Source organism: Platichthys flesus, chromosome 14, assembly GCF_949316205.1.
Source record: "Platichthys flesus chromosome 14, fPlaFle2.1, whole genome shotgun sequence".
Classification (NCBI taxonomy): domain Eukaryota; kingdom Metazoa; phylum Chordata; class Actinopteri; order Pleuronectiformes; family Pleuronectidae; genus Platichthys; species Platichthys flesus.
In genome coordinates, this window is record NC_084958.1 from 8,843,381 (window position 1) to 8,869,416 (window position 26,036).

Sequence of the window (26,036 nt, forward strand, 5' to 3'; positions counted from 1 at the left end):
CATATTTTGATTAGAGTGTTTTGTATAAACCCTCAAGCTTTAATTTCAATGTTGGACTTTTGTGTAGTTTTATTCGGCCTGCACATATCGGTATAGATATATATTTTTACTGTACACTATATGAAATGCTATATACATATATAAACAACAGAAAGTACAATTTATTGGAGAACTATGTTAACAAGGTTGAAGTCAAGAGGAAGTGCGCTGGACGCCATTGGAAAGGGATAATTTAAAAAACACATGCATTAATACACAGAGCTCTAAAATACATGGAAAACCATAAAAGAGACATATTTGTCAACAAAATAGTGACTTGACAATACAAAGGGGTGTCATCATAGACATATGTGCAGACTTAGTAATTCATTTATCAGCTGTATAATGTATATATTACATGATATAATCATGCTTTACTTTCCATTTCCCTGCATGGACATAGCTCCCTGCACCTCAGCATCTACATCACACTGTGTCCTCGTTTCACTGTTTCAGTGCATTCACCCCTATTTTTAGAGCTGTCCACGTGGGATGAGGTCATCCAGGATGCATTTCAATTAGAATCATGCCCAGGGTCCACAGACGCATTTATATCATCATCATTACTCTATGATTATTCTTTTATAATGCCGGCAGGGCAAAGCCATGAGGGTAACAGACATAGTGTGAGCCTGCAGGGAAAGTTTAATCAGTCCAGCTAGAGCACCCACCTTTGTCTTGTAACGTCTATATTGAGCCCATATCTTTCTGACACTGTGTGGTAATAGGACGCCAGATGCAGCCACTATTCTCGAGAGGCAGATATGAAAATCTCTCATTAATGGCTCGCTTGCCACAGTTCCCCCTCTCGACGGTCTGTGTCAGAGCCTCATTGTGGTATCGCACGTTCCCGCTTTCTGCCCTCTCCTCCCTCTCCCAGCCTGAGTCTGAATAATGACAGGGGCGCTCAGGACTAAATGATCTCCGCTTAAAAAAATTGGCCATTACAATGACAGCACTTTCAACCTCTAAGGTGGAGAATTGTCCTCTGTCGGTTTCATTGGGGCTGTCAGGGCAGCAGCAGAGGTTTTCATTGCCGAAAAACCAGGCGGTGGTAACTGCTGCATTTTGGGGAGCGATTCTGCTTTTGGCAGCTTCTGACACACACAGTTGTCTCCTGGCCATGATCAACTGATAGAAAACACACTGGGCAGCCATGCACGGAGAAATACACTAGGGCAGACAGAAGTAGGGAGGGGGGGGGGGCAGTAACAATCCACACACAAGTACAGTTTGTACAAATACACACACACACAAGTGCTGAGCTTTGATATCAGCTCAGTTTAATTGAGGGAAATAAAATCGGAGCGTTTGACAGCCACAGGGACCAAATCACCACATTTCATTCGCACTTACTGTTTCCTGCCAATTAAATAATGAACATTTTGTGGGGAAATGAAGTGTAAATATATCAACTGGCCTCGCTCTCAATTCCTCTTAATAGCCTTTTTTTTTTTTTTTTTTTGCCATCGCTGGAGCTCAGCGTAAAAAATCTATTTGCCTCATAGCAGTTCACTCTGTTCTCCACTAGTCTGACGCTGGCCTGTGGACAACAAGCCCAACAGGAGACCAGATTAAACTGATGTAATTAGCTTCCACCGTGACTCAGCCAGGTACCCCTGAAGAGTTGCTGCACCTAATTATAAGTGTTTAGCACGACGAAACACAGCGGCCTCGTCACTCATGGAACTGTCTAATGGGACGGGACACTGGTGGACAGTTTTCGGCCTGGGAGATAAGTGAGCTGTTGCCTTGGTGATGCTTGTTTTTTTTTCTCTGTCTGCAGTTATGTCGAGTACACAAGCGAGCGCAGAGCGGTGATAAGAAGCTAACAGCAGAACGATGTCGGTGATTATGAGACGAGGAGGGTTAGACACCGAGGCACATAAGCTGCGGCGAGAGGAAGGGTTGCACTAATGAGGCTGAGTAATATCTGAGAGAAGGTCTTGTTATCAAACGCACAACAAAGCTTTGAAACTTTCAGCACAGATGAAAGTTCTCTTTCTAAACTAGCCGAGCATTTTTGTGGGTTACGTTAATTTATAAACGGAATCAGACGCTTATCAAATCCCTGATTTCTTTTTTTAAAAGCAACTAAAGCTCAGAGTTTGACTTAACACAAAACTTTATTATTGCAGAATTCTCTTTTTCAGCTCGAACAAATAGGAGCCCGGTACTTCACGTGCACCATCTCAGCCACCCTGCCCCGGGTTCAACTGATGGTATCAAACTTAAATTGGTTGGTTAGAGGTGTGAACTAAATGATATGCCTGTTCTCTGATGAAACAAATTAATACTAGTTTTAATATCAAATTTGTATTAGCTATCCGTTTTGGGCCTCTTACCAAAAGTGGACAGCCTCCCAGCACCAATGACCGCTCTCGAGTGTGAATCTGGAAATCCCTGCGCGTTTTCAAACCTATGCAGACACTAAACCACTAAACCACCACATTGTCTATATTCAGAGACCCCGCCCCCCCCCCATCCTCCCATGAGTGTGTGTATGTGTGTGTTCAAAAGGTGCTCTTTGAATTTCATGGGAGAGGCACTTCAGCCAAAACCTACACTTTGAAGTGTTGATGATCAGTCACTGTGACTCACCCTCTGCCTTGCAGGTCTTAGTGACGGGGTCCATCTCATAACCTTCGTGGCATTCACACTTGAAATCCCCCTTGTAGTTGATGCAGATCTGGCTGCAGGCATCAGGGAACTCACACTCATCAATGTCTGCAGAGACGGGAGAGGGAGAGTGAAAGACACAAAGCGACAGAAACAATCAGACAGAGAGAGACAGACAGTAAATCACCATTAATGAGCTGATCACAATCTGTATTGCTGCTTTAGTTTTGGGTGAGATAACAGTGATAGTGGCTGAGGAAAAAGCAAATGTGTGGCTCTGAGTGCCGGAGAAACACAGACATGTTGAGAGAGAGAGAGAGAGAGAGAGAGAGAGAGAGAGAGAGAGAGAGAGAGAGAGAGAGAGAGAGAGAGAGAGAGAGAGAGAGAGAGAGAGAGAGCGAGAGAGAGAGCCTGTGACCTGTCGATTTCTCTGATCTGTTTCCTTCCACCACATCTCAGGCTTTTTCCTTGGGTGTGATGAGGAAATGGTTGTGTTAAAAGCATGAGGAAGGTGTTCAGAAAATAATGTGTGTGTGTATGTGTGTGTGTGTGTGTGTGTGTGTGAGAGTGAGTGAGTGAGTAAGTAAGTAAGTGAGAGAGAGTAGCAAGTGTGTGCATGGTTCCCTTTGGGAGTGACAGTCTGGGCACACTACACAGAGAGACAAACAACTAAAGAGTTGCCAAAAGCATCACACACACACACACAAAGACGGACACAAATGCACACACACAGACCCATCCATCCACCCATCTATTCATCCATCCACCTACAAATCGATCTGGACGTTTCTTTACCTCCACATGTCTTTTTGTCCAGCAGCTGGTAACCCGTGGGGCACTGGCACTCAAATCCGATTGGTCGGTCCATGCAGACATGCGAGCAGCCGCCGTTGTTGATCATACACTCATTCAGGCCTGGGAGACAAAGAGAAGGAGCTCGTGGTCAAATTCAACCAATCACAGAGGAAGAAGGGATGTTAAGGTCATCCGGAAGGTCATTCAGAAAGGTTGATATCTCATTTACTATCAAATATTTCAACGTGACAAAGGGGGGGGGATACAATTTGATCTCGACTGCAGCGCCCGGCTCATCTCCATCCTTTTTTAATCCTTGTCAGATGTTTTCAAAAGTGGAGAGGGAATTAAAGAAGCACGACATTGCACACACACACAGTGAGTGAGTGAGCTTTTAAACTGAGAATCGGGGTCTTCTGTGTGTAGGGATTCCGAAAGGTCCCATAAGGATCGATCACGGGAGCAAGTGAGGATATCTAAATTAAACAGGCACGCTGAGTTGAGGCAGAGTGATGTAAACGCATCACGGAAATGACAGCTCAGAAAAAAAAGCAAGATGTAAAAACAGAACCACTCTCATTTGAAAGTAGGTCAAAGCAGCCTGCACAAGGTTGACACACAATGGAGGAAGGAGAGGCACTTAGATGGGATTGTGCCAGACACAATGGGTTTACATGACAGCCAGAAGAAACGTTAGGGCCAGTTTTCCAATCTCCTCCTCACGTTTATTCAGTATAGCTGAGGGTATAATCTCATCAGAAGCTGCTACATATAGTTCCGTATCATGTCACTGGTACAATGATTAAGTCATGAATTATTAATGAAGCTCTCTAAAACACTTTAGTTGGAAATTAAAATCTTATTGTCTAAACTGATTGTAGTAGGTACACCAAACGTGTGAAAAGTAAGATCACCAGAAAAAAAAATCTCGCCAAGATTTCATTCAACAGCTGCAGGCTTTGTTTTTTTTGCTTTCACAAACAATTAAGCTGCACAATGAGCAACTGACAACTGGAAAGAGGTGATAAAGGGAAAAAATGGATTAAACTGCGAGAGAGAAACCGCGCTGCTCAGTACGACAGGGCGATAGTTTCCGTCGACGGTATCCTACGAAATCTACTGTTACACATTAGCCAATAGGCATTCAGCTTTTTCATCAGTCATTGGAGGCTATGCTGAACATGGGTGAGTGAGAGTCGGCCCAAAGCAAGGCTGTGCGCCGTATTCAACTGGTTCCAGGATGAAACTCGGGTAATTCATATCAAAATAAAAAACAAATCTTTTCGGTGTTAGATGATAAACACAGGCCATCACCCTATATGGATTTAGCTTTTATTTTGAAAGGGCACAGACTAGTAATTAAAGTAGATGTCTCTGTCTGCAGAATATTAAATGAAAACAAAAATATTTGTATGCAAACCCAGACTGTTTGTAAAGATGGACGACATGGCTACACTTCCTCACACTATCAAGAACTGAAGCCAAAATATCATGGATACAGACGCTGCCATCTTGTCCTGATGATGTCATTTTGAGCCAGAGTCTATGCAGAAGTGGAGCCACAGTAATGAAGTCAAGCTGATACAAGCGCTCGACCAATCTCAGCTGTCAATAAAAACGTCTCACCTTTTGTTGTAGCATCAATTAACTTAGTAACAAAAACGTAATTACTGGAAAAATAAACAAGAACATCCATCTATAGCTTTATTTTTTCCTGGCATTTTTGACTTTTCTTGAGTCCCTAAATAGGTTTAAAGGGGTTGTCATGACTATTTGTTATTGTCTGGAGCTAAAGCTTTTCTGATTCTAAACCCACAAATCCTGATAACCGGTTCATTTCATACATGCAACATTGACTCAAAGACAAAATAACACATTTGCTGCTCAGCTACATAACAATATTCTATATCATTGATAAAGTTAACTCCTTCCCGGTCGACTGAAGGTTTGTTTGTAGAAAGATCGTCTTCTGTTTTGTGTTGGACGTCGGCCGACTCTGAAACCTCATCTCTACTTTCGCTGGATCTGTGACAGCAGCCTACCTCTCTCAGAGGATCCCACTCCTTTCATTCTGTCAGCTCAAAATTAAAGGCAGACAAAAGAAAAGACTGAGATGTAGCTCCCTGTCTCTTTGATGGGCGCTGGGCGGGTAACAAAGACGCCCCAGGAGAATCTCCTGTGTGAACATATAAACAGCTTTTTCCAGATTGCTTCCAAGGACAGCCGTGATTTAGAGGTCACTTCTCCTTTCCCGCGGGCAAATAAAACATGACGTCTCTCCTTTTCCACTCCACCTCCGTCTCTCTCTCCATCCCTCCCTGTCTCTCTCTCACCGTGATAACCCATTATGTACCTATTTTGAGCCGCTTCTGAGTAAAGGGGAAAACGATGGAGCAGTGTTAAGAAACAAATGGCCTGGCTAGTAATGAGTCAATACTGTGGTAATATGCCATTATTTCTAATGAGATGGGAAATAGAAAATAAAATGGCTGGAACACAGAGAGTAATGCGTGGTGTTTATTTTCTCTGACGAGGTTGTTGCGGCAAACGCAATCACAGCAAACATCTACGTGAGTGTGTTTCAGTACTGTTGTGTTTTCAGTGCCTGTGTTTCAGTCGGGGAACATCTTGTGAGGGAACGGATGAGTGAGCAGAGCGATGAGCTAGGTGTGTGTGGACACGCCGTTAATGAGCTGAGCACAAGACCTGGGTGGATGGAGAGAGGGAGGAAGAGTAGCGGAGCCAGCTATCAACGGCCTGGAACCGGACCAATCAGAGAGCTCGAATATATTCACTTTCGCAGACGGGTCTGTCACCCTCCCCTTCCATCCCCTACCATGACTGAATAAGGTCCGTCCCAAAACTGGAGGGGCCAATCACAACCCTTTATCTGAGTTTAGGCGGAGGCCGGAGCGTGGCCGAAGCATTTTCAGTAAGAACCTAGATGGTTGTTACTGATGCATTGAGAGAGAACTTTTGAATCAACTACAGAGACATTAAACTAACTAGATGGGATTTTTTTCAAGTGTAAAAACAACGTGACAAGAAAAGATCATATTGTATTTGTGTATGTATATTATTCAAATAATATTGCATTTTTGACTCAACAGTCTGTTGTCATCTACACACAGATGTTGAGAGATGTAATAATGCCCTGAATAAGTGCTAGTCCAACATAAGAAATGTTCTGAGCCTCTATCTGGATCCTTCTGAATTTTAATTGAATATCCCTGCTGCATCACACATGACACTCTGACCAGACTTGGTCTTTTTCTCAGACTCCACCAAGCAGCTGATCATCGGGAGCTGACCGTGCAATGAGAAGGAAACACGGTGGAGGCTCATGAAAATACCAGGAGCTGGTGGAGCAGTGCAAAGACCCAGGGAGGTGGTCTCTCTGGGAGCCAGTTGAAAGTGGGCTGCCGGGGGTTTGCTCTGTGCTCAATCAGTAAAGCTCTGGCAAGAAATTGTTTCACAGGAGCTGCAAAGAGAGGAAGCCGCAGAGAGCCCAGGGGTGGCTTTGAACAAAGAGGTCAAGCCTGTGGACCCCGGCTGGGACACCAATGTAAGGGGGTCTGATGTTCTACCTTGTTTTGTTTCCCTGACTGGTTTCAGGTCTGATCCGTGATTGTTGGTAACGCTCCAAGACAAAAGTGAATCATTGTTTGAGTTCTGTCAAAAATTATTGATCAAAAATAATTATAAAAACCATCATCAAGTCTGTACTTTTATTTATGTGTCCTTTGATTTATCAGCACATCCTTTACACTTCCATTTTTGTAATCACAATTCAGTGTCATTTTATGATTCGATGTCTCACCATCTCCGATGCTGGAAGCCTTCTGAGTGATGTCTTCAACAGCTGGGAAAGATAATACACCCCCAATGTTTTGTTCCTTTAAAGGAAGGCATCACTCCCATTTATTCATGGTCAATGAGACTGGAAGGTGTATGGAGACGGGAGGAGAGATGTAGAAGAGACTGTCTGAGAGCAGGAGGAGCTTTTTGAGACTGTTTGATGGTAATGAGAACATGGAGCTTCTTGTTCGGATCAACAGAAGCTGCTGCTAATTTGAGCACGCCTCTGTCTTTGAAATGCAAGGTAGTAGGAGGGAGTTAGTCACATTTTGTTAGGGTAAACTCGATTATGCGGATACATTAAGTGCTTGAATCCATTTACTGTAGATGTATACTGTGCATGCTCTCTCACCACTGAAACCAAAAGCTCCGCTAGCGCACACAAGCTCCTGCAACACCTGGGAAATGAGGAATAAGCTTTGTCCTGTTAGCAGCTCAGACGAAAAGCAATAAACCATGTTCACGTCGAGGGTAGACGACCTTTCGGTGAGAGCTGACAGGAGATTACGATCGAGTCGCCGCGTGCAGAAGAAGTCCTCTTACCACACTCTTTCTTGGGCTCGTCTGATCGGTCCTTGCAGTCCTTGAGAGAGTCACACACCTTGGAGCTGTCAATGCACTCCCCGTTCTTGCACAGGAACTTCAGCGGGCCCTCACACCTGGTGGCTGTGTCCAAAAACAGAAAAAGAAGACAGGATCGGCGTCATAAACATCGCACACATTTTTTCACGTGCTGCAGCAAATTCCGTCAAAACCACATGAAATCCAAAAGTGTGTGAAGTCAAATTGAATACGTGCAGCGTTTTGACGAAGTCTTGAAGTCTTGCATGAAACAAGTGAAAGCAATAAAACACTTTTCTCTCATATATTCATCGCACATTAAAAGCCTGGCTCGATAGAAGCTGAATTTGGTTCAGTTTCACGGTGCTACAGCTTAATTTCCTGCAAAATAATTTTTGTACAACGCTGATAAATTATGCAACACAGTCAGAGGAAGGAGAAGGAATCAAATTGGCTGAGAAAAAGAACTGGGCCGATTCCACATAACATCAATGGTCATTACAGCAAATGTTGCCAGATGGATATGTGTCCGGAGAACCCCACGTACATCACTTTTAACCGAGTTGATTTAGTCTCTCCTTATTTGTGCACAAGCAAAGAAACACTTCAATAGGGCGTTAAATAGTTTCTATGCCAATATTACATCCCAAGATGACTTTAGAATCATCACTTGACTCTGCACTGCCTCTCAAATCTCCAAAAGTCTACTCTACATAACCGGCCCAGCATCAAACAACCGCTAGCAGCTATTTAATGTGGAGAGTGAGCAAATAAAGATAAAGATATTTCCATTGGGAGTTATTCAGTATCAGACACACAACGACAAGACGAGGGGATTCTGGATTAAATTCATCCTGTGGCTTAAGACTTGACCCCGACTCAATTCTAAAGTTGCCCATTATCTGCTGGATGTGCAAAGAGCAGCTGAAAACGCACCGTGAAGTCACCCATTAGATTGCGCCATCTTGGTTTTATGAAACCAGAAGTAACAATATATCACTTCCAGCTGCGACCTGCAACCAGCTGTCCATCCCACGGTATGAATGCATAATGCATTTAGTTCTCCATTTTCTAATTTAATCTTAATGGGACCATAATTCACATAATTCATACAGTGCATCTATGGGCAGCGATTTTGTTTATGAAAACTGCACAGCTGTCAGGGGCAATTTTGGGTTCAGTATCTTGCCCAGAGACACTTCAGCTTGCAGATGGGCAAGACCGTGATGAAACCGCCGACCTTCTGATTAGAGGACAACCACTCGGCCCCCTCATCACAGCTGCCCAGAAAACAAGTGTGAGTCATTTTCTCACAGATTTCAAAAGAACTGACTTCTTTTTGCAACCAGTGCAGTCGCCCAAAAAGCAGGTTTCAGGTACCTCCACATTGGCTTCACTTCCCTGACCCGGCATCTACTTCCATTTGTATATACAGTCTATGCTAAAAGGGTGATTTAAAAAGTGATAATGTATATATTTCCAATGCCCCCAAGAGGCCAAAAAGTTAGCAAACAGAGGTTTTATAAAGGGATATTGCTCATATTTCCTTAAAATACTTTTTTCCTAACACTACTTCAGCTTGGAGGATTTCTGGCAAAACACACTGGTGAATACAAACTTATTTTAGAGTTCAAGAAGCAACAGGGCCAAATGATATCTACAATAATATACAGGTAGAAGTGCAAAAGCCAGAGATGCACTGGATCAAAGTAAATACTTGCAATAGACACAGCAAATAGTGAGAGATTCAAACACACATGGATTCTAGAGGAAGATGGGAAAAGAGGTAAAGGGGACAGATTCCAGCAGCCAGACATGCAGACAGTGACGACAGGCGTACCCACCGTTAACACAACCGGATTCATCACTTTGGTCAGGACAGTCATGGACCTTGTTACACTGCTTGGTCCCGTGGATGCAGGAGCCGTCGCCGCACTGGAACTCATCCGGACGACAGGTCAACAGAGCTGCAGGAGACGCACAAACACACACACACACACAAATGAAATATAACTCCTTTTTAATCCCTGCAACAGGAACTCAACATCCCGAGGTTCAAAACCAAGTCAGGAGCCTTTGTTGCATTTCAGCACAACAGTTTTTTATCAACTCTTTGGCGAGAAAATCACAAAGTGAAATAGTGTTCTTCTATCCATTCACAGCCTGCGTCAGGAGCTGCCTCGGACAGAGTGTGAGTGAGAGTGTGTGACGAAGGATTTTCAATATAGTAGTGCAGCCACACCAAACGTCATTAATATCTCAAGCACAGACAAGCTTTTCATCAACAGGTCACAGTAAGCTCATACAACTCCTCTCTAAAGCTCACTAAGAGGCAATATATATGACTGAGGGGTCGGTGGGGGGGTGATTTAGTGTTATCGCGGGATGAGCGCGATAGAGGCAATGTAATGGAGATGGGATACACGTGCACACGCACATGCACTTGCACACACACGTGAGTATCTTGTCCATGAAATGTTTCTCTGTATCTGGGAGATCAGCCTGGAGATCAGACCAGCAACCGACTGCTGCAGATCGAAACTCATGCACACTCAGTATATCTTGTGTTTTCACCCCTGTCTGTTGGTTTATTGGTTGGTTTGTTTGTTTGTGAGCAAGATTACACAAAAGTCTACTGGACAGATTACCACGGTACTTAGTGGAACCATATGGTATGGGTCAGGGAGGAACCCATTCAAATTTGTTGCAGATGTGGATTGGGGGACAGATCCAGGAATCTTTTATCACTGTCTTAAACATTGGGACGTAATTAAGGAACTGACATCTATAAGTCCAATGTCAGCTGGAATTGGCTTCCCCCCCGACCCTCAAAGGATAAGGCGTATAGATGATGGATCGATGGATATATGGATGGATGGATGGATGGATTTCTTTTTCTATGAAATGTCAGTTGAGTTTATGTCAGTCCATAAAACATATTTTAAGCAAAGGATTTGTTCCCCAAAAAATATATCCATTAATTTCAGAGTACAGTTGGGCCTTGGACAATATGAGCTCTACTGGGGGACATTCTAGTTTTGAATAGAATTAATAAGAAGTAAATTCTAAAGTATATTGATGAATCACAGCAGAAGCCGGTGGCAGCAAATTCAATTTTTTTGTAGCAAGATAATCCTTGCCTAGACATGGAAGTGTGTGCACAGAGAAAAGGAGGAAAGGGCTGAGCATAAGTGGCTTCTATAATAACCTCTGGACAAATACAGGGTTGTGCCTCTAATTGTCTCCGGGCCTGTTCCTTAATGCAGGGATCCAGCAGCTTAACACAACATCACTCTCTTGTAAGGGCTTCTCATTTGACAAGGCAGAGTGTGAGCCGTGGGTTTGATGTGCGCACCACACATCTTGATAATGAATAGTGGGACTATCTGGGTTTCACACTCTGGCTTAGTGAGACAAGCGCTGCAGGGCTTCTCCATCCTTGACCAGCTAATAGGAAAAACCTGCTTTATCACAAAGCCCCATCTCTGCACGGTGTTTATCAACCAGCACATTCTTCACCTGACACATTTATAAGGAGAAATAAATAAAAAAAAACAAGTGTCCCAACTCCCAGCAGAGTGGAAATGTGCTATATGATAAAGAAACACCTCTCAAGAGGAAGGAAATAGTGTGTGTTGACTTTTTTCTTAAAACCACTTTCCAGTCTGAAAGCAAACAGATAAGTTATCTGAAAGCAAAGGGATATCTTAACACACTGTCCACAAAAAAGATTACGTGAAATAAAACTGACCCCATTGTAGTTACTTCTGAATGTGAGGGGAATTGATTGGCCTGCAGCCATCTTGCACAAACCCTAATAACTCCATTCTTCTGTTTGAAATATTTGCAGTGAATGGCAATAGACAATAGAATCAAGTCAAAAACAACAACTTAAACACTAACAACCCAAACTATGTTAACATAACATAATTTACATTCAATTACAGAAGACTCAAGCACACTAGAAACAAGTCCAGACAGATGTGTGGTTGTATGAGCAGCCTGGAGCTGCAGTGATGTGCTGTGTACCACTTTCATCCTACATACTGGTTGTAAACAGAATGTTCTTCATACTAATTACCATGATATGCTGTGGTTCATCCTTTCAGTAAGTAGGCTAAACAATACTTAAATGTATAACATACAAGATTGAATTGTATTTTTCTTCTGTACAAACAGGAAATTATGTAATTGGTGTCTCATTGCAAAGTGAACATTGCAAGGAGAAAACAAACTACCTTTTCTACAGATTTTACACTAGTTTATGGACCATTCTGGTTAGACTGGTTTTGGTTGTTACGTCTGTATGCGCTGTTCCTGTTGGTGTGTGAGCTCGGCCGGGCGGGGGGGCAATCCCAAAAACGTTTTGCACCCTTTTGTTACCGTTTCTGGGTTGAAAGACATCCTTGGTCAAAATGGTTGACGGCGGACTTCAGGATAACTCTTCTCTCGTTTGCTGGGTGTGTCAGAGGTGTAGCCTGAGATCAGCTGAGAGGTGTATATAAATCCAACAATATAGCTTCTCCGCAAATGTGGCAGCTGCTGTTTGGCGTTTGCATCAATTGAGATGTAAGGTAATACATTTATTTTAGGATGAAGTTATTTGACAGGATAAGATTAAAGTTATTTGAGCTGAACATATTTTATGGGCAAAGGCAGACATTGTAACATCAATTTTTCATACTTTTGAAGTATTAAACCCATATTGAAATCCATGTCCTCCAAGATTTTCTTCCACAACAATGCAAAAGATATCAGGACAGTGTTCAAAGCGCCACTGTTTAAAGATTCAACCATCCGTTGTATGATGTTTTATTTGAGCTGAACGCAGCCCGAGTCTGAATCATCAACTCACAAACCGCCTCTCTGCCACAACTTCAATCAACCTTGTGTGGTGGTCACACTTAAAGCCTCTTTGAAACAAGTCTTCTTACTTTTTTGGGATGTGTCTTTCATTACCTTCCTTCCCGCATGATTTACCTTTTGTCTCTCTCGTTCAGGATCACCGACTGCTTTCCATTTGTCAGCCACACTCAGCCCCGCCGCTCTGCCTCGGCTCTCACTACCTCAAGCAGCTCAGCCACTCAGCCCTGCTCTGCCCTGAAACACTAATGTTTTACTGTTTCCATGTCTCTTGTTTTATATCATTGTTTTCCAGGACCTTTCTCATGCTGGTTTACAACCACCTGCAAGTTGATGTTTTGCTAAACTAAACAGTTCCTCCACTTTCTCTGAGAATTGCATCAACAGCAGCCAGCTCCAGCCTGCATCGGATTAGTATGTAGTTTGTGTGTCCATGGTTTATGGGATGAATTCTGCTGTACCCTCCTCATGTCACCATGGTTACATGTGCACTTCAATTTTCTATTGTACCTAAACTCTCCCTCAGCCTGAACCCAGATCCTACAAGTCCACTGCCTCCGTCTGACAGAGGAGCAATGTTCATGCATCAATCTGAATGGAGTGGACAGCCTTCTGGATAACCAATAGTTATGTTACAATGGAAAACATGAATAAGCACTTGCAGAACACAAAAAGGAGGGAGACGAAGGGCTACGTGGAAGAAGGCCGTGCAATGAGAGATTCATGAGGAGCAGAGAAAAAAGGCAAACTCACGACAATCAGACTCGTCCGATTTGTCCTTGCAGTCTGGATCTCCATCGCATTTCCACGTCAGCCGCACACACTCCCCGTTGGCGCAGCGAAACTCTCCGGCGGTGCAGTTGGCCCGGCGGTTGTTCAGGTACGGGGCCCCGTCCCCGCCGCAGCGCTCGGGCCCCTCATCCGAGCTGTCGGAGCAGTCGGGGTCTCCGTCGCAGCTCCACATGAGCGGCACGCACTCCGAGCTGTTACAGCGGAGGTGGTTGGGCCCGCAGGTGAGAGGGGAGAGGCACTTGAGCTCGTCGCTGCCGTCGCCGCAGTCGTCGTCCCCGTCACAGACATAGACGGTGGCCAGGCACTTGCGGTTGGAACACATGAACTCGCCGCTGGGGCAGGCCTTGGCATCTGGAGGACGAGAACAGAGAGAGCAAAAACCTTAGAAAGAGGTTTGAGTAGAAATGGTGAGTCTGCATCTATACTGTCTTATGAATACTGACGCAGGGGAAGAGAAGCCTTTACAATGAATTTACAGTTTAGTCAATATGCCTCTGACTTTTCCCTCAAAAGCTGAAAGTGGAAGCAAATGAATATGATTAAAGGCCTGTGCTTTAAAAATGAGTTGTAACCCAGCCATCCTTAAGAGCCTGTAACAAATCAAAATAAAAACTGACTGAAATGTATCAAACCATTTGACAAAAATCAATCTCGTAGCTCACTGGCTTTCGTCTGATGATTAATTGGCCTCTTGGTACACAAAGCCGATTTCTGAGCCGAGACAATTTCTCTACAAAAAAAAATCTCTTTTAACAACTATTTGCATATGAATTCAGGTAAATGAAAAGGCCGATAGCTGATTTCGGTCAATGTGTTCCATCTCTTTGGTTCTCCACACGTAAATGTGGGCAATAGATTGGTCAAACTAGAAACAGAGACTAGAAGCCTTCCAGCACCTACAGATTCTGAATATTCACATGTAGAAAAGTTTAACTGAAAAACACAAACAAGTTCTCCTTTTGAATTAAATAATGACCAGTAAAAGGGTTTTAGGGTATTGCGACAAAGTTGACTTTTGACCTTTTGGATGTAAAATGTCGTGGTTTTAATATTTTACCCCATTTGACATAATCAGCGCATTCATTCTGTGAAGTCAGTGACATTTATCCACCAAATCAGGTCATCTTTGAGTGTGTCTGTGCGTCTACAATTCAGCATCCAACAAAGAGTCAAATATGATCACAATTTCTTTCTATAGTTATTCGTGTATTTGCAGAACGTTATTTCACAGGTTAAATGTCCTTTGACTCTGTCGTTTCTTAACATTTTTCCTGATCAGGCATTTGTAAGAAATATTGTCCTCATAAACATGTGCGGTATGGCCAACAGGTATTTGTGCATTCATAGTGACCTTGACCGCTGACCTTTGACCACCAAACTCTAATCAGTACCTAACTTGAGGCTTATGAATGTTTTTGTCGGATGTATTGAAATTCTGCCCCGTCATTCAATCACATAAGCTTCAAACAGAGAGACACAGTGAAAGGGATTCTCCGGTTAACTGAGATGCAACAGTGGTATCATAACCAGGGAAAAGACAGGAGGAGCTGAGAGGAAGGAGAGGGGACTGTGGTGGTTTCACAGGAAGATGATGATACACGTCTCCTACTGAGAGGCTTAAGATAATAGACCTCTCTGCAATCAGCAGGTCTTTAACCTGTGATGCATCATTAGCACAAAGGTCAACCACATATTGTAGGTCACAGTCAACTCTAAATGCCATTCTACCCTAAAAAAACTAAGAGCAGTTAGAAACACTGGCCTCACTTGCCCCTGCATGAAAAAGAGAGAAAAGTTTATGTGCATCTCCTCTTTTCAAAGTCAACGTGCACACTTTTCTAAATCCACTTCTCTCTCACTCTCTCTACCTTAAGCAGCTTTCTCTGGCTCTTGACTCGTGTCTGGCCAAAAACACTGAGTCTGTGAAGTGAGTCAGTGTTCCCATTGTGAGGCCAAAGCAGCACATGAGGCCAGCAGAGGGAGAAGCACATTTAGGCTCTTACACAAACCACCAGGAGTTCAGCTCCAGCACCGTTTGCCTTTGGATGGAGGGGGAGGGGTTATTGTTTTGACATATTTTTTCATTAATTAATTTGTTTCTGAAACACATTTGATAAAATCCTCCTCACACCTGAATAGCCAGGATTAAATAAAGTTGCCTGGAAAAACCCCCTGAAAAAAGACAGTTTCTGCGGCCCTCACGGGACTGTAATAAAAACCACCAGTCATTTAATTTGGTCTGAGTGAAATAATACCTCTCTGTCACTAACAGATCAGTCTGTGGTCTGACTGCAGATGTCCAGAGTCATCAGCCATTTATCTTTATTTAAAAGATAAATGGTCTGTATTCATAAAGCACTTTTCTAGTCTTGATGACCACTCAAAGCTCTTCACTGTACAGTTTATTGGCACTGACCCATTCACACCCACATTCATATAGTCCCTCTAAAACAAAAAGGATCCTTGCATATGTGCATACGCAGCATTTTTGCAACAGATACTTTTACATTGATCCAAACCGGGATCAATATTTAAATGGCTACAGAAAAAGGACTGAAGGGCACTCAGAGGGCGCACTCCTCCACCAAGGCCCAACAGTCGCCTCATGAAACCTCATTTCAAATTCCCTAGATCTGGATTTTCATTTGGATCCACATTAAATTACCCAACACTCATAAAAATCAGTCTATACCATACAGATGTCTGCTTTTTTTCTATCAAGATTAATGCGTTATTCTCTGACAAATAACCCCAAAACTGCTGATCACGCAATGTTAAAGAACGCAACTAAAAAAAATTCTGGATCTCCCCTCTGATCCACATCCAAACCAAAATTTAATGGGTTCTTCCCTGATCCATACCACATCCTTTCACCAAGTTTGATATATGTCCAGTAGTTTTGGGATAATTCTTCTAAATATCAAAAAGACAAACAAAAAAAACAAAAAGCAGTTTGATCCGTCCGTTAAAAGTAATAACACAGTCAGTGGTTTCTAAATCAAACTGGATCAAAACATCTAGTAAAAAGAAAATGAGAAATTAAATAAAATAGACGGATCATGAGCAAACCTTCATGCTGGGTTCAACTGGGTTAACATGTCCTCATCTATCGAAATCATAGCATCCTAATTACTGTCCTATATAATTATACCATATGTCAAAGTCAGTTTTTTTTCCTTTGCAATCACCAGTGTTGCCTTAATTGACTCCAACAGCCTTGTTTGCACGGGGAAGGCAACTGAAACAAAAAGCCCATGTTGTGGATTCAGTTCAGTGAAGGGTTTTTATTCATTAATATTAAACAGGCTCCATCTGATTCTGATGTGTTTCATAACTACTGTCCCTGTAATGCCCTGAACCCTCACTCCGTTTTAATTTGCCACTAAATAATTAATGAGATTCAAGAGTCATGTACGTTATAATACAAGGAGAAGACCATTAGCACTGTACACAAGTGACCTGGTTCCGAGAGAGAGAGAGAGAGAGGCTGGTTTCCAGTGGGGGCACAGTGTAAATGAATGTCAAGACTTTTTGAACAACCTTGAGCCCACAGTGCACGATGTGGTACAACTCAGTGGCTTTTAAATGATAGATAAATTGAAGTGAGGACCCAGCATTTCACTCAGTGGATTATTGTGTGGTCAATTAATTAAAAGAAGGAGCAGAAAATTCAATTTACTATTCGTAACTTAAGCCACTGGGGGGTCTCTCAATCAAAATAATAACTGACCTAAATTACCTAGTTTGAAGACTTGTGAAGTAGCGTGGGATCATGGGAGTTAAGTTTTATTCACATTGCACGGAACACGATAATGAATAGTCATGATCCATTACGACCAATACAATTAGTGGAAGGAATTAACAGACGACTGGCTAACTGGATAGCAGTGTGTTCATGTTGTTCTCTCCAGAAGCTGTAGCAGAGACGGGTAAAGCAATGGGTATAGTCACCATGACGCTGTTAAAAGGCAACCAGAATGCCCCAAATGAATAAAACTGGATTTCTTTTCTGGCTTTAACACATTGTTGGAAACATTTTTGATAATGTAATTGCACAGGTCACGATATATATAACAGAATGTCCCTTTTAGATATTGTAAAGAAGAAGAATTGTTAAAGATCATATTGTTATCTCAACTAAACGAATATGCGTTGAGTCTTCATAAAGATTTCAGATCTTCAGAAGACCTGTGCAGAGAATCTGAGATGAAAACAACCATCATAGCGATTCTCAGGCCTTTTTGGTGATATAGACTAATTACTATCGTCACAGTGAAGCATGACACTGGTCAGGATTGACTGAAGAATGAATGCATTGAAGAAAACCTGATATAGAGTCCAGGACTGACACTGAGATTGAGTTTCACGGTTTAACTTTCAGCACAAAAATAATAGTCTCTGACTGTGAGGAAAGTCCAGCCAAAGTCCAGATTTAAATCCCACAGAACACCTGGACGGACCAGAAGATGGCTGTTCACAGACTCTTCTCATCCATTCTGACAGAGCTTCAGAGTTTCTGCCTGGAAGAATGGGATAAACTGCTCAAATCCAGGTGTACCAAGCTTATAGAGACTTACCCAAGAAGAGAGAATGGTGCAAGAGAGGCCTCTGCAAAATACAGAATTAAGAATCTAAAGACGATTGGTTATTAAGATTAGATTGATTGACGAACTGTATAAATTAAATCTACAACATAATGAAAGCAATAAAAAAAAGATGGTGACATTATACATGTGTATTCAAACACTACAGCTGCAAAATAAACTACAGACTGTATATGTGCATATATAGAAATGTGCAATTAGCTGTAAGGCTATAAAATCTCTCTATGCACTAACATGTGCAGCCCCATGCTATGCACTAGTCAGGCGATGACTCTGTTGGTTAAAGCTCATTAATGCTTGATGTTAGATACATAGGGAAAAGGACTGAGCTAATTCTGTTAATTTCTTCTGTATTTGTGCACATCTTCTTAACACTTTAGAATACAGCCGAAACAGACGAAACGGAGCAGTACCACCAGAAGTCATGAGGGGCAATGTAGCTAATAGTTCAAGCATGACAAATTGGACACGAGGAAGAAGCTGCAACACAGAATTCACCATCCACATGCCTTAATGTATTGAATCGCCTCACAGAACAATGCTGCTTACAATGCGTCCTCTTTTGCCTCTTTCTAAACAGGTGAAGTACCACTGTCATGTTTGTTGTCAGAAACTCTCGACTCTGCCCTCTAGTGGATGTATTGTGTAACAACCATGCCAAATTATGAAAAAGACATGGGAAAACGTTGGCAGTGACGCTGGACTCCAACACGATTGTGTAGCTTTCACATCATAATGACAACAATCTGTTTCATGCTGTGGTTGGTACACACAACATCACTGGCTTTCATGCTCACGTGATATAAGAGCTATCAGTACAATGCTAACACACCAGATTCACCAGCTGTAATTCGATTGGCCAATACCAGTGCCTGTCTGTTCTTTAGTCCATCACGATGGTCCAGACAGAAATATCTAAACAACCATGTGTAAGCGCGTAAAAGCCAATTTTGGTTTTTTTCTGCACATTCGAAAAACAGCTCTAACATTCATAGATTCATATTGAAGGGACAGTTCAGCTACAGACACCGCAGCAGGGTCAATGGGCCATTCACACAAACACTCACAAAGGCACACAACATCCACAAATGACAAACCCAGAGAGGCAGAGTCACACACTCGCGCTGCCGGCCACTTCACACAGGTCACAGTGACTCTCTCCAGGGAAACAGCTCAGCGGCTGACCTTTCCTGCCACGCACCCACTTACACAGCAAACACAGCTGTAGCAGAGCAGAGAGCCCCCTCTCATCTGCACTAACAACCAGGAGAAGATAACTGCCGACATGCCGACAAGATGGGAATCAAAGTGAAGAGAGCTTTTTTTAACCTCCTCTCAGATATCATTACTGACTGAGAAGGTAGGCCACCTGGGGGCGGGTGGGCGATGGCGGAGGAGACAGAGACCTGAGACAAGACAAAACACCCACCGCTTAGACAAATTGAAAACGTGTCTAGATTTCTATTACCAGACTGAAATTAGGAGGAAATGTTGTCAGTGGTGTAGCTGCATTGCTGGGGACGTGCAGCTCCTGCCAGTTCAGTTTCACAACAGAGACAAGGAGTCATTCTTTGCCTAATACTATCCAAGCAGTGTTAAATATGAATAGATAAAACAAGCAAAAGTATAACCACACAAGAATATTATTTGAAAACACACAAGTCTGGACCGGCTCCCTGTGCCTCGGAGTGCGTCCCAGCGGGACTGCCGTTCTTAGGAGAAGATGCCCAGCGAGTGAGTGCACATTAAATACCCACATCGCTGAGGGTTGAGGAGGACACAGTTGAACTTCCTCGCGGAGCCTCTCTGGAGCCGCTGCTTAATGTAATGTTGATCAGGGGAAGCTTTCTCTGGTGAGGGCTAAATTCTACTTTATACATAATTTAACATGCGGGTGACTCAATTAGCAGGATGCCTCTGCAAGGTTTTCTTTTCCGAGTCTGCGGCGGGCTATTCACTCTACTAATAGCAGAGCGCAGAGAGAGTTGAGTGGGATCCCGCTCAGTCAGTGCTCATCTCCGCTCACACTAAACACATGTGAAAGGGAACAGCGTGTTTGAATGTTTAGCTCGATGTAAGCCAGACTATGAGCGCCTCAAAAAAGCACGAGTGTAAAAGACAGCAACAGAAAGACTTGTGTTGCCGGAGCAGTGAAACTTGAATCTGGTTGTTTTCCAGTCGGCGCACACCAACGCACTGCAAAATGAAGGAGGATCGAATAATGACTCTTGTGATACTGGATTTCTGACACTCTCTATAATCGACCGAAAAGAAAATGTCAATGTATTTTGTAAAGCCATCATTGTGTTGACTGAGTTTAGGTGAGTCTAGTTTAGGTTTTAAGTTTCGTTTTGAAAGAAGCTCATGAATGAATTGCTGCTCTGTGTGTCCTGCACACAGATGGGTTAAATGCAGAGGTTAAATTTACCTACCATTGCATGAGTGTGTTGTGCATGTCTGTGGATGTGTTTGGTATAAATAAACATATCTTAATCTTAATCTTATTTTTGTTATTATGCAGCATTAGTGCATTAGTCTGAATCCAACAAATTAACGTCTGTTCACATGTTATATTGTTGGAAGCTAAGACTACAAGAGATCCTAAGAGCCACTTCTGCTTCTTTTTCTTTTCTTTAAGGTTGTCTAACTTCCCGCAATTGATCCGTACGTCAATGTTTTTTCATCGCAAACAAACCAAACCCTAATTCAGTTTGATCCAGTCTGAGACCAGCTCTTCTGGTATAGATCTTTCACAACCGTTGCGTTGGTACGAACTAAAAACAAAAGTGTGAGAATCCGCAAAAAACAAGGTAGGTGTGAAAGTGCCCTTAGCACGACAGCTAATGCTTTTTGGGGATTTGGGTCCACACAAAGGGGCAGGAGGCCAGGTGAGTAAAACTATCCAATGAATGAAATATGTTGGTCCTTTTGTGGAATTGTGGATTGTTTGTGATAAGTCAATATAAGTCTGTTCATTCAGAAAGGTGGTGGTGGAGTCTGGCAATTAGTATCCAAAGCCCGATGCCAAGACACAGCGGCAGTGAGATACACAACAAGACAATGAATTGGTTCAACAAAATTGCTGCTGTTAAACACATCAAATTGAAAAGATGACAGAGCCACTACTTGTATTTAGAATAACGTGGATTTTGCAGGGAATGTTTTGTTGATGTGCACCGACATTGCAGTGGTACCTAAAATTGTAGGTTTTTTAATGCTTCAGCATTTAAGATCAACTGCATCCAGTCATGATGGAATAACATTTACAGGTGAACAGACTGAGGTTTGCGGCTGAGCAAAATGGATGAGAAACATCTACTGTGCATGAAAAAGTTTAATTCTCACTCTCACGCAGCCACCGCTTTATATTTTCACACATTTTGATTCATTCATCTTCTCTTTCTAACCTCAAACATACAGCAGAGTTAATGCTGCTTTCAAGTCAATTCTCCAGCTGCCCCTGTGCCAGCAGCTGAGCCTGCAATGAGCCGACACACTGAGACGTACTCAAACCGATTGGTGGTTTCCATCACACCTCCCCCCCTCTCTTTATCGTGACTGTAAATGTGAAAGATCTAAAGCCTCCAGTCTACAGTATAAGGAGTAATCTAAGAGCTCAGCTCTAAATCAGTGACCTATAACTTATTTTAAACTTAAATTCACACATGTTCTGTCTCATTTACCATAAGTTCATCAAGGCTGTTGGTCAGGCGGTAGAGCGGGTCGTCCTGTAACCAGGCTCATCCAGTCTGAAAGTGACTTTGAATGTGTGATAAAAAAGCGTTGCATAGAGTCACTGTATATGTGTGAATGGGTGGATGTGACATGTAGTGTAAAGTGCTCTGAGGGCTCGGGGACTAGAAAAGCTATAAACGCAGTCAATTAGCAAATTATCAACAAGCTCACTGCTGAGTTGACACAACTGCACAACATTGATTATGCTCAGGGACAATGATTCAAATGTTCAATATATTTTGACTGTCTTTTCAGTGGCTGATACGGTGAAGCTGGCTTAGGTTTAGGCATTTTAAACAAGGCAGGGTGAGTAAATCATTGTAAACATCTGCTGTCAATGTGAATGTGTTCTGCTCTTTTTGCACATATCGCAAATATCTCAGCATATTTGCACTATCATCAATTAGCATTCAATTTTAGCTGCTTGTTTCAAAATGTTGCAATAAGAATATCATTGTTTTTGTTTGTGTGTGCAAAATAACTCAAAAAGATTTTCTAAGCCTTAAATCAGAGATTATTGATTTTGGGTAAAAAAGGTTTGTATCATTATGAAACTGTGGCTGGGCGAATTTAGTATATAGATTTATTACCCCTTATTTTTTGTTCCTTGTGTTAATGGGCTGAGCCACAAACAATAATTTAAGACTTGCTGCTTGGTACCTAGACTGATCTGTGGTAAAAAAGCTTCTTGCCCTTGATTTAAACATGATCTTCCATCCTGGTATTGGGCCCAATCAGTTCTCACATAAACTGGCCTGTGCAGCACTTAACGGCCCTTCGCCGGTGATTGAGTCAGCCTCTTCCTGCCGCTCACGCTGAACGACTTTACATCTGGAGGGATTTTGGCCTTTGCCTGGGTGGCTACCCGCCCGCCGCCCGCCCTCGTGCCGCCACTGAGAAGCTTAAGACTGCCGCATCAATACAGACATTAGAATGAAAAAAGGATTAGCACAGGCTAGACTGGGTCTCAATGGGCAGCGCTGTGAAGAGCCATTTGAGCTAAGAAGGCATTAGATCTAAAGTCGATGGAATCAGTACCACTTGGCCGGGCATGAGCGTGTGGGGCCACATTGAGACATGGAGTCACTGACAGGCCACTTGCAGGCTGATGGGACGAAAATATCCTTACAGCACAATGGATGCAAAGCTCTTAATCTTTCCAGGAGAGGATGGTAAATATCTATTCTAGAAGATCATTTCTCTGATTGATGTTATCATTTCATGACAAATTCACTTGGTTTCCTCTCTAAATACAAAATGTAAATAGACTAGATCCTTTAAAAAATAACATGAATTGCATGGGTACCGTTCGCCCACACACGGTTAACTGAAACGGAGCAGATCCCTGGAATGAAAGAACATAATTTATATGGGATAATAGGGAGATGCCCCCCCCCCCCCCCCCCCCGCCCTCTCCTCCTGTGCATTTACCACCACGTGCCACTTTTGCACAATCTTCAAAGTCTAAACACCACACCTCCTCCCGCTCGGTTCCCTCAATCAATTTTTCTTGATGTGAAGAGGCAAGGGAGAGAGAGAAAAAGAGGGAGCCGATTTTTCACGCCGCTTCAGAAGTAGGGCAAGAATAGTCCCTGCAGGGGTTGAAGGGGTGGAGGCAGCCGCACGGTTGACTTGTCTGATTGGCTGTGCGAGGAGGTGATGTCATTTTTCGACGGCTCTGAGGGACCCCGCAGCGGGAAGTCCAACGAGTCAAGGTTCAAAATGTGACGGCAGATGAATCCAAACATCACCAGAAAGCTGCGGATATCTCATATTTTCCTACAAAAAAACATCCCAGATCAAAGTAAACCTATTTTTTGAGTGCAGTTGGCTTAAATCAAAACTTACTGAAAATCCCTCTAATTGTATGGAGTGCTCCCCACTGTGCTTTAAAGTCCTAAGCCCCCTGGATGATAAGTGAGTTCAGAAAGGATGAAACCCTCTAAAATACAAAAAGGAAGCATTGTGATTCCTCTGGCCGACTTCCAGTATCGTCAAGTCATTCCCTTTCAGTCACTGCCACCATTTCAAATAAAAACATACAGCCGGAATAAACAAGGGTTCATGCATTTCCTCCATTTCCGTGACAACAAACCCACCGGAGGCGCAGTCCTCCTCGTCCGCCCCGTTCTCGCAGTCCTTCTCCCCGTCACATCTCCATGACAACGAGACACACTTGTTGGTGGATCCTCCGCAGTCGAATTTCTCCGGCGGGCACGTCTGTTTGCCTGTGGGCAGAGATAAAAGAGATAGGGAGATTACTGCACAGGTCTTTATGGTCCCATAAAGGCTGCAACAAGAACCACCACGAGACATCGCCCCCTCGATGCTGTTAAAACTCGTCCAAATCTCCACCAGTCTGGCCAATTGATTTTACTGTCTGGGCCGCCTCTAAAGAGACATGCAGAAAGATCATAAACTACAGTAAATGCACAGTTGGCTGAAGAGCAAAAGACGCCCCCGCGCACACACACGCACACACACAAACACACACAACTCTCATTTCCTGCCAATCTGCTGTAGTTGGCACAGAACAGGTTTGAACCAGATTTGTTTCATGTGAGGCAGGTTGTTAATTATACATCTCTGCTTACAGTGCAGCCTTAAACCTCTCAGGCTGAAACCAAAGGGTGAGACCACATTTCCGTCTTTGATTATTTCAATTTCATATCATATTTAAGAACAATGGCCCATATCACACACACCTCAGTACTGTCAGGGGACCTCAAATACCCCTTCGTCAACGACCAATGTTCCAAATAAGTTGATTATTAAGTTAATTGAAATTTGATTAAGTTTATTTAACCCTATGCAGCTCAAAGTAGAAGAATTTGGAGCTACAGACTTATGTTTCAACTATATTTATTAATACCATTGGGTATTAATAAGTAATGAGCTTCTTTTGGTATTTTTTTAATCCATGAATTTAACGGAGCTATGTCAATCAACTCTGGCTCCAAATGTCCAAAGCCCAAGATGGCAGGATATTCTAGCATTTTTCTAAAATTGAAAATAGTGGAGACATGTTCTCCATCTCTATACACGGTATCGGATTTCAACAATTAATCTATGAGCTCTAAGCCATTTATTACATCCCCTGTAGCTATAATCTGTTAAATATCCATTATGTTACCTTGATCAATCTATTCAAACCATTTTTAGCAAATTTTTCCTATAGCATTAGCTTTTATGCTAGCTGGCTACAACATGTCTTGTTTAATTTACAGCTGACTTAACATGGATACATGTATTCACTCTACTGCATATATATTTTAATTGAGCAACTCCGAAGTGTGGTCACCATGTGACCACACTTTCCAGCTGCTGATCAACATGAACTTTATAAACCTTCTGACAGTCGTGTTTTTTCTTTTTTACATGGACTCAGCGCACAGCCTCGTCTCAGCTGACAAACAATGGGAGCAATCTCCGTAATGAAAATCACTTATGTGGTTAGAACAGAATATCTGATGTTAGTGTAAACTGTATAGTGGATAATTGGAAAAGACATGAAGTGCATCTACCGAGCCAAAGCACATCTGTTCACATGGAAACACATTAATTAGAAAGCTGCACTTAGGCGAAAATTGAATTCCTTAATTGCTAATGTAAATACAATATGCAATAAGCTTTAATTATTAAATGAACTACTGTATATATTCCATGACAATTACAAAGGTCGTTTTAAAATGCAGGGATCATTTTAGCCTTAATAGTCATGTTTTCATAATGAACCGAAAAGGTTTTTATGAGTATCTGTTTTCTTAATTTATGAGGTGTAAATGTATCTTCTGTGGTATGCAGTGACAGCATCACAGAGCAGGGGTGTCCAAACTTTTTATCCCGAGGGCCATATACAGAAAGAAGGTCTGGGCCAATCACACTGCCACGCCCCCCTGCCCTGGAGCGGACCATTGACAGTGCGCCTCAAGTGGGGCGCCACCTAGTGTCTAAACTGAGAAGTACAATACAGTGGGCCATAGTCCATTACATTACAATTCATTTAGCTGACGCTTTAAATCAAAGCGATTTACAATCAATGCATTCAAGGGTACCAGAGGATACAAACGCCGAACAACAAGAATCAAGAAAGTACAATTTCTTCAAAAATAGAGCAAAACTACAAAGTGCTATAAGTACGTGCCATTTAAGTGTTACTAAATTGTTAGT

At 42.6% G+C, this 26,036-nt stretch overlaps 1 protein-coding gene across 1 annotated transcript in view; it reads right to left on the minus strand.

Annotated features, from left to right (window-relative positions):
• LOC133968940 (low-density lipoprotein receptor-related protein 8-like) overlaps window positions 1-26,036 on the minus strand; it is an 88,121-nt gene that overhangs the window by 18,608 nt on the left and 43,477 nt on the right. Inside the window, exons 4-9 of the mRNA XM_062405199.1 lie at window positions 23,966-24,094; window positions 13,489-13,878; window positions 9,717-9,839; window positions 7,855-7,977; window positions 3,454-3,573; window positions 2,641-2,766 (exon numbers count right to left, since the gene is read on the minus strand). Coding sequence (XP_062261183.1) covers window positions 2,641-2,766; window positions 3,454-3,573; window positions 7,855-7,977; window positions 9,717-9,839; window positions 13,489-13,878; window positions 23,966-24,094 — 1,011 coding nt within the window. The remainder of the gene's footprint in view (window positions 1-2,640; window positions 2,767-3,453; window positions 3,574-7,854; window positions 7,978-9,716; window positions 9,840-13,488; window positions 13,879-23,965; window positions 24,095-26,036) is intronic.